This window comes from Hipposideros armiger, unplaced genomic scaffold (assembly GCF_001890085.2).
Source record: "Hipposideros armiger isolate ML-2016 unplaced genomic scaffold, ASM189008v1 scaffold_643, whole genome shotgun sequence".
NCBI lineage: Eukaryota > Metazoa > Chordata > Mammalia > Chiroptera > Hipposideridae > Hipposideros > Hipposideros armiger.
Genome location: NW_017731993.1, coordinates 942,958 through 955,232, shown reverse-complemented (window position 1 = coordinate 955,232; position 12,275 = coordinate 942,958). Strand labels below are relative to the sequence as shown.

General features: G+C 39.4%; 1 protein-coding gene across 1 annotated transcript in view; it reads right to left on the bottom strand.

Moving 5' to 3' along the window:
* Positions 1-6,264, bottom strand: part of IPO5 (importin 5) — a 44,193-nt gene extending 37,929 nt beyond the window's left edge. The window contains exons 1-2 of the mRNA XM_019625908.1: positions 6,091-6,264; positions 415-495 (exon numbers count right to left, since the gene is read on the bottom strand). Coding sequence (XP_019481453.1) covers positions 415-495; positions 6,091-6,180 — 171 coding nt within the window. The 5' untranslated portion in view covers positions 6,181-6,264. The remainder of the gene's footprint in view (positions 1-414; positions 496-6,090) is intronic.
* Positions 6,265-12,275: the final 6,011 nt, after the last annotated feature.

Genomic DNA, 12,275 nt, shown 5'->3' with positions numbered 1-12,275 from the left:
AAAAAAAAAAAAAAAAAAAAGGGGGGGGGTATTTTTTCAGAAACATTTGGCAACACATTAAAACACTGAATGAATTAAATTTCCTCCTTTGCAATGAGTTGTTTCAAGATTTTTTTGCAGTTACAGAAAGCACTTATTTTTAATAATTTTTACATCGTAATTATTTAAAAACTTTGAACTTTTAAAAATCCTGGACACATCATCTTACAATGGGAGGGAAAAAAGAAATTCTCATTCTTAATACGAGTGCTTAAAAAAATTTTAACTCCAAAGTAGCCTTCAGCAAATATTAACTTCAAAGTTCTAGTAACATCTATGCAGTAAACAGTTCGCTCAATGCCCACTTTGACCACGATCTAATACCCAACTTGTTTTTTAAGAATATATTCTCAAATATTAATATTAAAATAGTACCTCCTCAGCAGCTGTTGTATTTCTGATAGCTTGTAAGAGGAATGTGATCTTTGACTGGCCTGGGATATTCTCATAGGTTTCCTACATGAAAAAGAAAAACTTTAAAGATTATAATGTTAGAAAACTTCACGAGTACATCAGTGAAAAAAAATGAAATGAAGACTGGGAAAGTTTTCATGAGAAGACTTTGCATGAGAAGTCATATAATCTAGGTTTGCTGTTAAATTTTTTTCCTGTAACACAAAATATATTTCAGATAGGTTAGGAAAGAGAGGGGATGTCTAAGGAGTTACTTATGAAGTTCCTTTCTATCTTTATTTCTTAAATAGATTTGTTTGATGTATGCACACATTTCCCCAACTTTTGCTCTCCTGATTAACAAAACTCAAGGCCTAAGTGGGTGTTAAGTGTGACTTGAGCTACCATGCTGCAAAGTGTTCACTTAGTATCTCCTTACATCATGGAAAACTGCTTATCTTGTCAACACTTTTTAGACCAGATGATACAGAATTGTTACAAATTAGCACTACTTAAAACCAACCACCAGAGACATACCTCAGACGAAGCAAGTCAGAGAAAGGGAAATGAAGTACTGAAATTCTTTATGTTTCCCTTTCTTTTAAGCAAGGATTACACTAAAACCATATTATATACAAAAATAAATGAAGACAGTCGGAAGAAATTTGGAGAGATTTTAATATCATTTTAATAGATTTAGAAATCTAGGTTTTATTTCTTTGGACACTTCTTTCCTTCTCTTAATAACATAAAATGAGAGCAAACTGGTTACCAATAAAAACTGAATTGACACCAATTAGAAGACAGATTGTCAAAGTGGATCAAAAGACAAGACCAAAGTACATGATGTCTACAAAATTAAGTTGTACGGAAGTACACATTCATGTGCATGTATAAAAATTCTAACAATAGCAGTCTTTTACTGTGGAAAAGAAACCATTATTTTAAGTACACTTGCAACTGTTTTCCCCAAGAAGCCTATTTAAACTGATTGACTAGAATTGACAATAAATAAGTAAAGATAGTCCACTCTCATCTATCCACTTTAAGAAGTATAATGTAGATAACATGTTAATTTCTTAGCGGTCTAAGTTCAAACAGTTTGTCTGCTCTCTAACAGCTATTACCCATATAGTTTACCTGGTTTCTCTGGAAAGAGGTAACCAGGACAGAGGGAAAATAGGGCTTCTGTGAATCCACATCTACCTGACACCTTTTATTGAGTGCTTGCTCCAGGGCATCCTTGAAATATTGACAGATAAGGAAATAAAGGCTCAGAAGTTAAATGACTTTCCCAAGATCAGAGACAATAAATAGTAGAAAGAACTCTGGTTTTCTGAGGCCAACTGTACTCAAAATCTCCTTGGCACTGAATGCTCTCTGGGTTTCGCCCCTGGGGGCTGACTCTACCAAACAACCAGTTCTATTTATGCAGTGCTACCCAGTTCTCAAACTTCTCAATTTGGGAAATAACAAATTTTGGGGAAAGGAGAATTTAAAATCTTCTGGTAATCTCAAGTTCCTGTCAAGTACTTAAGCACATAGGGACATAACAATGCTGAAATCTGACAAAACGTATTTACAGCTGAGGAAAGAAGATGGGTTGAATGTATTTATCCAGAAATGAGATAATTTATGTAAAGATATTCACAAGATTGCAAAAATGGGTATGCACCTTGACGTTTTTCACTTAATCTTTACCAAAGCAACTCAAAAACCAATATAGCTTTTTCATTTAAACACTCTCTCTCATATTACAATAAAAATGTCTTATTTCTTGTACCTAGCTTAGCCTCTGATGCACTGTAAATGCTATAAATGTTAACACTTAAATTTCCAGACACTAAATCAAGTTTTGGAAAAAAAATTCTTCACAAGGATTATCACTCTCAGGAAACCTGTTATAAATTTTGAGGATATCTACCTTTGGCCCAGCTGGGACTATTAGTGTGACCGTTATGCTAATTCTGAGACTTATAAACATTATGTTTATATTACTCTAGTCTGCAATGCATTAGAAGTCAATGCAGGGAGAGTTTAGCATGAGTGACATCTGACTCCTGAGAAAGGTTTCTCCCCATTTGATATGTTCCACTGGCAATGTAGATATAGTATTACATCTATACCAAAACATGGGTCAAGGATAATAGTTTGACAAAAAGAACACAGTCTTAAAATCAAAAGTGTAATGTTTTTCTTAACCTAAATAGAATGAGTTCCACAAAGACAGGTATGGGATGTTTTCCTCTTTGTATTCCCAGTACCTAGCACATTAGAGTATAGCAAATATAAAGAATATTTCTAAGAATATTCCTAGTACTAGCCCAGGCAGGTTCAATAAATGTTACGTGTCATTGTGAATAAAATTTCAATTCCATTTGATTCTACCATACAGAGTCACACAAAGTAAAGCAAATTTTACGTCCCCCTTTCCACAAAGGAGAAATGCTAACATGTACTCATCAAACTCATTCCCTAAATATTTATGGAGTGCCTACCTTGTATACAGAAACGTAAAAGAGGAGACAAAGAACTTTTACCTAGTAAAAACCCTGGTTCCTCAAAAATCAGGTAGTTTTCAATATGTTAGACTCCTTCAATTCAAATCTCATTAATGAAGTTCTATATTAGAATCAATGAGGAGCAAAGTCAATGGAAAATATTAATAAGAATATAAAAATCCATGCATGTTTGATAAAATACTTATTTTATACAAATAAAGTCATGAATGCCACGGACATTTAACTTTGGCTTACCTGTCAATCATTTATTCATGTTAATTATTGTATTTTGAGACAAGGGCATTTAAATCATTTCTTCAAACATCAGAAACTTTTTTTTGTAAAGTTAAACAGCAAAATCCTTAAAGATTTTTCAAAATAGAAATAAGATATAAACCCTACCAAATTGTTTATACAATGGAAAAAGTTTTAAAACTTTTTAAAGTTTTGAAGCCCATCAATGATTTCAACAATATATTACAATAAATAAAAATCTTTTACTGTACTTGATTCCATATAAAATATTTGAATATAAAACAAGTTACCTTAGTCAATGGTTTGGTATTTATGTGTCAACTAAGTATTTTTATTTTGACTGAGTAAATTACAAAGATATTTACTGAGCCCTTGCCAAGTCTTTAGTTCAAAATATTTTTTCTGTATTTACTATGTCAGACTGTAAAACTTAACTTTACTTAGGTTGATTAGTTATAAAAGGCTCATTTCATAAGGTACAGAAAGGGTATTAAGGCATCATTATGTGCAGCCATTTCTTTTTTCAAGTATTTTGCTTCCTTTACAGACCCAGCTTAGTGTTATTATTATATGGTGCCAGGTAGCTTCCCCTCTAACAGTTATCTTTTTTATGTCAAATTAAGAAAATTCTATAATACTTTATGTATTAATACATTCCCAGGATATACAAAGAAAGTAAAAATATAGTATCGTAAAAATATACTATCTGAATGTTTTCACTAAGAATAAAGAGACTAACAGTACATACTTTCAATTGTTCTTTATAAGAAAAAGTGCTGAATGCTGGTAACTATCCCCAAAGTGATGGAAGTGATAAAAGATTTACAACAGGAACCAACTGGAATTCAAGCTGAACCAGACACTGGTATTTAGTACAACAGAAAGAGATTCACCACTAGGCTTGACGATAGAGACGTAAGCAACTGGAGGGAAGAGGCAGAATTAAACTAGCTTACTAATAATCACAATGCTGTTCTGCTTTGTAACACATGGACATTTCTATTAAGGGTTGGGATTAAGAACTTATTTTGGTGAAAAATTACCTCTAGAGTTAGCAGAAAACATTAAAATGTTTTCATAGGCATCATCACATCCTACTGATAGGAGTACAAATTGATCAACTAATAAATGCACATTACTTCTAAGGACAAATGCTGCTTTTAAGTATTCTACAAATAAATCTGGCAAAGTCTGAAAAGATAGGTATATATGTATTCCTATATATAGCAGTTTTTAAGAGTAGGACACTGGCAATCTCAATGTCCATTCATAGAGGATTGGTTGAATAAATAACACATCCATATTATAGAACAGTACATACATAGCTGCTTTAACAAAATCTCTTATGTGACAATGTGAATTATACTGAGTGAAAATCCAGGCTGCACAATAGGATGTGCATTATAAGCACAATCATGTAAAAATGAATGTGTATATACATGCTTGTAAAGATATTTTCAGGGAACAGTCACAAGACACTTAAAAGTGGTTGCTTTTAGGGAATGAGATAAAGAACTATTTGCACTGTTTGAATTTTTACCCTGAACATTTATTACATGTATAATAAATAAGTCGCAAGTCATTAGGATAAAGTTAATGGTTGTTTAAAGCGCTTTTTCATACAGAATTGAACTTCCACGGTATTTACTTTGTGTATTATAAAGCACTGTGTAACCAGCATTCCTAAATCTATTCAAAAATCTATAAACTTGGTGATTGCAATGACAACCATAAATCTTATGAGTCCAGAGCAGGACTTGTCCCTCAATTTCATTAGCTATATGTAAAATAAATGCTTGCTCTGTAAAAAGATCTGGCTGAACACCCTTCACTGCATCTTATAAAAATCTTCCATCACATGGTGGCAAAGAACTCCATATTGTAATCACATTTGAAGCTAGGTTCTGATAATGCACTTAAAAGACACTGCAAAGTTTCTGCCCTTCTCCTGAAGTGTCTCACATAAATCCTGGTCCCAACACTTGACCGTATAACATCAGTCTTCTATTGAACCAAGCGTGTCTTACTGCCACTTGGTAAATGAACTTGCAGAGACATCTCAACTATTGTCTTTTGAAACTATATCCAGAGCTCCACATTCTGGAAACTAGGAGCCAGAGGTGGTTAAAAAAAAAAAAAAGAGAGAGAGATTCAGGTTAGATTTAATGAAATGAAAGAATTAAACATCCGGCATTGGCCCCGTTAAACAACTAAAGTCCCAGGACATCCCATTTATGAGACCACAAATCTCTAGAGATCAAAATGCCTGTCTGAAGAGCCAAGTAAAGGTGGAAGCTGCTTAGAAACAAGCCCTACAGGTAACTTCACAAGACTGTGGGTGAGGTGGGAAATCCAGCTTCTGATGTTAGGAACTAGAGGAGAAAGAGGACTAAACAGAATTAAGTGGAAAGGAGGCGACAGGGCAAGACACACATTTTAAAAGGAGAGAACGGGGAAGGGAGGGACAGATGGTAGCGAAGAGAGAGAAGTAGAGGTGATGGGTCAAGTAGCAGCCCGGGTTTGGGGGACCAAGAGGGTTGAGCAGGGGAGGGTCCCACTGGGAGAAAGCGGGAAGTCCCAGGGTCCGCCTCACACCCCACATCCCTCCCCCAAGCCGGGCTTCCCCATCTGGGCGGGGGCAGCGTGTCAGGAGCGGCCGCACGTGTGTGCGAACCGCGGCGGGGAGGTAACTGGCGCCGGTTGCCGTGGCTGCAAGAGCCGGAAGGGCCCCAGGGCACCGCCGGGAGCAGCGGGCCGCCTCACACGTGGGCTGCGCGGCCGCCGCCCTCCGGGCCCGGCCTGCGCCTTCGCGACTGAGCGACCGAGGCCCGGCGGGGCGGCATCGGGGTGGAAGGTCGGCGCGCCGGCTGGGGCGCGGAGTCCGGGCGACAAACTCGGTTACCTCTGCCTGTTTCCGGACCACATTGTCGGGGCTGAGCAGGTTTCCCAGAAGCAGGTAGAACTGTTGCTGCTCCGCCGCGGCCGCCGCCATTGCGCTAGGCGTGAGAGACAGAGAGAGAAGGAGGGAGGGGAGACAGAAGCCGTGAGGCGCGCTGGCGGGCCGGCGGGAGGGGTGGGGGCGGGCCCAGCGCGGGGACCGGCACCAGCCGCGGCGCGGGACAGGGAGGGCCGGGCGGGAAAGGGCGGGGCAAAGGGGAAAGGGGAGGACGGGGCGGGGCCTCGCGACCCCTCACCCCGCCGCGGCCGCCGGCGTCAGCGCCTCATTGGCCCTGGGCGCGCGGGGCGGGGCCGAGGCCGCCTCCTCTGGGTCCGCTACGATTGGCCACGCACCCTGCAGTGCCGTCACCAGTGGCGCGCGGCGAGCAGCCGGGCTTGGTGTGGGCCTGGTGGGTCTGGGACTTCGCAGCCTGAGTGCGGCCGGGATTGCGTGGCGTGGGTGGCAGGAGGAGCTGGCTGGCGGGCCTAACCGGGCGAGGGACTTGAGGCCCGGCAGGGGAGGAGGGGCTAGCTCAGAGCGCGGGAGATTTCGGCGCCGCCGGCTGGCCGGCCTCATCCCCGCAGCCCCTCCCCGCAGCCCAAGGAGCGCCCCCAGCTCCAGCCTCCTCGGCCCCCATGACCCCCAAATCCCCACTCCCAGGGAGTGAGCGCCCTTGAAACTCACGTTCCGTTTAAATTCCACGCCCAATTCCATCTGTCAGACCCTCCGACCTCCCCCAGGGCTGTGACTCAGTCTGCCACTTGTTCCCGCCCAGTACTCACCAGTGACTCACACCCTGGGTTTGCCCGGAAGAGGGGTTACTCAGCCCTGTGCTCTCCCCGCTGATGTCCTCAGATGTCCACGCATCCCACATGACTCCACCCCCTGCCCACTCCAGGATCTTTGAATTCCTTAGTTTTGGGTCCCGTTCTTTGAATGGTTGGGGGAAGTTGAGAGACACCCTCATCCCTAAAACAACACTGGCTTGTAGAGTGATGTCTCAATAAGTGTTTATTGATTCCCACCGGTACCCGGAGGGGGGGATCCGAGACCTGATTTCAGTTGCAGCACACTAATACACCCAATTTTCCTTTGCTACTGGAGCTGCCAGAGCCTGAGAGAGCAGTGTTGAAATCAAAGGGCACTTCTGTTGAGCCCCTACTGTGTCCACTGCATTGGGCTAAGGGTGACAGTGAAGAAAATAACACAATTCATTTTTGCCTCAAAAGGACACAACATTCCTAGTGAGGAAGTTACATACACGTTGGGTGAGATAGAACGTACTACACTTCTGGCAGTCCATAGTATTTAGGGAATTTAAAATCCTGTGGACTTTCCTGCTGAAGCTCTGCTTTTTGGAAGTCCATTTGCTGTACATTAGAATCTGGGCCACTGTGTCCAGAATCTCTGGGCTGAGGCCCTGGGATCGCCATGCAATTGTGATTGCCAGCCAAGATATTTTAAAGTATTCTAATTGATTTGTGGAGAAAACTCCCTTAGAAAGTTGTTAGCTGTGAACAGTGATAGGGTTCTCTACAAAAGGTCTGCAGAACTGTCTTTGTAGAATTGATGTTTCTTAGATGTGACAATTTGACTACCCCATACATTACTTTGGGATAGGTTTTTGTCAGCAGTGGGCATGTCTGGATTCTGAGGAGGCTTTTTCTTCGCCCAGGGTTATTTAGATTTGGGGAATTACAAACTAAAACAACCATTTTTAATGACTAGGTAACTAGTGAAATAAGATAAATTGCCCAGAGACTTGTTCAGAGTATAAAAAGTAACTGATCTCCAGTTACTTTTTAACACCTGCTATGGTATATGTTTTTATTGGCAATGACTGTATAGATTACATATGTTTAATAATTATTAAATAATAGAAATTCCCACATAAGTCTGCAGATTTCAAAATAGGGAGCTTATTTCCCAAGATTAGATGATAGAAGGTAAAGAAATCTTGGACTTGAGTGGAATTGGGTCTTTAATCTCTTACTAGTTATGTGAACTTGACTGAGCACTTCGTGTCTCTAAGCCTCAATTCCTCATCTATAAAATGGGATAATAATGGCTATTGACGTATATTAATCACAACAGTTCCAACATTAAATTATAATTGGAAATGAAATGTAGGGGTATCAAACTTGGAATCCGGCTCACTCCTGATTAGCTGCCATTGCGTTGGGTCCATTAGCTGAATGACCAGCTTCTTCATGCCTTTCCCTTCGGCTTATTAGACCTGACACTACCTCTGTGATCCCTGGAGGCATATTTGCTTAGAGCATTTACGGTCCCTTGTGAAAAAAGAATGAGGTTGGGAAAATTGAAGACTGGAAGTTTCTCTCAACTGATTCATGAAACCTAAGTAATTTAGGATTTTTGATGTTTGCCAGAAGTCACTGCACAGTTGGGTCATGATTTACTTGTAATACTACGGGAGACAAGACTCCTTAACAAGAGCGTCAGAGTTCTCTCCAGCTACGGTTCTTGGCTTTATGGGCTGCCAAGTTGATGGGAGTGTTCTAGAAATGGGAGGTGACTGGGGAAATTTGGCTTATAAAACCTCTGCGAAAGCTTCTATCAGCTGTGGTAGAATTTGGTGTTGTCTGTCATTTCTGGTTTATTGGGTGCTAAACTTAAATAAGAGTCTCTCAAATGAACAATCTGTAACTTTTTTTAAGTTGACCCAGGACTCCAAAAGAACTACAACTCCTTGTCCTGATAGTTGTAAGCACATGTGCTCGCTCTGTCAGAACTTATTAAGAGGGTCAGTTTAGATAATATAAATGCAAATATAACCTGTAGCTGTGTACAAATGTATGGTGATGTATTATTTACAGGTATGTATATTAATAGTTAACATAATACAGTAAAAAAAAAACATTGGCATTGTTTCCTCATCTGTAAAATGGGAATAATAGTTCTCCATAGGAGTGTCGTAAAAGTTAAGATAATATTTGTAAATGCATATAGCATGGTGTCTGCATAGTAGTTACTCAATAATTGTCAGCTATTATTAGTTAGATGGATTTTGGGATTAAATAAGAAAGAGACCTTAAACAAGTAATTACTCTTAAAGCTCTATGTGGTATAGATGTGTGTGTCACATTTGTGTGTCTATAAAATATGTTTGTATATTTTCTATTAGTCTCCTAATTATGCAGAATAAAATAGTATGTGGAATGGATTAAGGGTAGTGAATAGACAGTTGGCTGGGAAATAAGATGTTTAACTCTTTCTGATATTGGTGTTATTTGTTGCCTAGATAAAAGGCAGCAAAAAAGATTGAACTATTGAAAAGCTGTTTACTGAAAATAGAAATGCCAAACTATTCACATTTCTTCAGCTGCTTTTTTATCAACACTTTCAAGCCCCTGCTCTGAAGCAGTGTGTTATAGTCAGAGCATCTCAGCCAGGGGTATGGGAAACCTTAATGTTCCTGAAGAGCATTGCATACAAAAGGCCCTCAGTGAATTGCTGATTTGAACACAGGCAGGGAAAATGTGGACTCAATTAGGGTTTTTTTTTTGCTTTTTCTCTCATAGTTTTATATATGAAATTCACTGAATGTCTGTAGATAGTTGGATTCATTTTAAGGAAGCAGTCAAGTTTGGAGGCTAGGAGCACAGACTCCAGAATCAGCCAGAATGAGAGTTCCAATAATGACTTCACAACTTACATGCTATGTGATCTTGCCCCAGTTTCCTCTTCTATGTAATGGAGATAACAGAAGTATATTTTACCATGTGTTAAAATCCTTGGCATAGTGCCTGGTACAGAGTAAATGCTTAATAAATGTTAGCTGTCATTACTAATGCAGATCGAAACCTCCAAAATTTGTCAATTTAATTCTGATTGCACATCTACCTATGAGATTATTACATTTTTATAATCCTATTATAGAACCAGTCGTTATAGCAATGCATAATAATTGTTGTGGTTAAGAAAAAAAAATTTAAGTTTGATGTGATCTCATAGAGCATGTTAAGGTCACTTTCAACTTTAAAAGCTATAGTTGCACTGTCCATTGTGGTAGCCACTAGCCATTATGGCTATTGATCAATTGAAATGTGGCTAGTTCAAATTAAAGTGTGCTTTAAGTGTAAAGTACACACTAAATTTCAAAGACTTAGTAGAAAAATCAAGAATAACAAGTTTGTGTTGATCACATATAGAAAGGATAATATATCGGTTTAAATACAATGTTAATTACATTTATTAATCAACTATAATCATGAACTCTATTAAAATTTTTGCCTGTTTTTACTTTTTAAAACTTGGCTACTAGAAACTTTAAAATTACATATGTGATTTGCATTTGTGGTTCACATTATATTTCTATTGGACTGTGCTTTACTAGAGAATAAAATAACTAGCTGGCTACACATACGTGTCCTCCATACGTTGTTCATTCAGGTTTAGGAAGTGACTTGTCACACAGTGAAAATTAGTTACCTTATACCGCTTTCTGTTGCTTCCAGTGTCCCGACTTGATTCTCAGGGATTTAGAGACATGGTACAGAATTTTCTGAGCAGTGTTCCTTGCACAGGAATTTCCTTTCCCTGCTGGTTTGACATTAAACAGATAAGTGAACCTTTAGAAGGTAAGACTTCATATTTGATCCTGTAGAATAAATCCTTGTAACTTAAATCAAGGACTGCTTAAGAGTTGGGGAAAGGAAGAATACCTTTTATTATTTTTTGATGTTATTTTCATTTAAATGTGGTAAATGGATTAAAAAAACATCATTTGCTGCATTTTAAGACCTGAAACAAAGATATGCTTAACAGAAGAATTTAGTTCTTCACTTAAATGTTTTTCCTTGGAACACAAATAGGTTGAAAGTAAAAGGATAGAAAAAGATGTACCATGAAAACAGTATACAAAAGAGACCTGAAATGGCTATACTAATATCAGACAAAATAGATTTTATGATAAAATTATCAGAGACAAAGGATGACATTTCATTACGAAATTTAGAAAGATCTAAATAAACGGAAAGAGGGCTGGCTGAGTGGCTCACTGGTTAAGAGTTGGCTTGGGAGCCCGAGCTCTGAGCAGCAGGGCCGCCAATTCGGATCCCACATTGGCCAGTGACACTGTGCCCTCTACAGCTCGACCTGGAGCTGGGCTGCCGTGAGTCGCCAGCAACAGTGTAGGCTGCAGCCCCTGCTGCAGTGAGCTGCTGTAAGCTACTGTGAGTGGCTGGCAGCCAGCGTGAGTGGCAGGCAGCCGGCATGAGCTGCTGTGAGCTGCCATGAGCAGCCTTCCAATGTCTGGCGATGATCTGCCTCATCCGGGAAGAGCGCAATGATAATACCAACATGGGCCAGTGAAGCCACGTCCTCCACAACTAGACTGAAGAACAAAAGGACAGCAACTTGTCTGTTCCCCTTCCCTAATTCCCCAATGCTGTTCCCTCCCTCAATTCCCCAATAAAAATCTTTAAGAAATAAATAAATAGGGCCAGCCGAATGGCTCAGTTGGTTAAGAGCTCGCTCGAGAGTGCAAGCTCTGAGCAACAGCGGTTCGATGCCTGGCCCGAGCTGAGCTGCTGCTGAGCTGCCAACAGGTGGCAGGAAGGCTCAGCTAAAAATAAATAAATAAATACATAAATACATAAATAAATAAATGGAAAGACATTCTATGTGCATTGATTGAACGACTTAAAATCAATATGGCAATACTCCCCGAATTGATTGACAGATTTAAAGTAATACCTATTAAAATTTTGACTGCTTTTTTTTTTTTTTTTGCAGAAATGCACAAGCTGATCTAAAACTGATATTATTTTATAAAGGACTACAAATAACCAAAACAATCTTGAACAAAACAAAAGTTGGAAGACTTCACACCTTGATTTTAAAGCTTACTACAAAGCTACAATAATCAAGACACTGGCATAAGGATAAACATATAGGTCAATGGAATTGAATGGAGAATCCAGAAATCAACCTTGTGTTTTTGGTCAATTGTTTTTTGACAACAATCCTGTGATGGTTACCATATTTCCCCATGTATAAGACACTCCCATGTATAAGATGCACCTTAATTTGGGGGCCTGAAATTTGAAAAAAAATGTATTACATAAAGTTATTGAACTCAAGTTTTATTCATCATAAAATTCATACAACTCCTCATCACTGTCAAA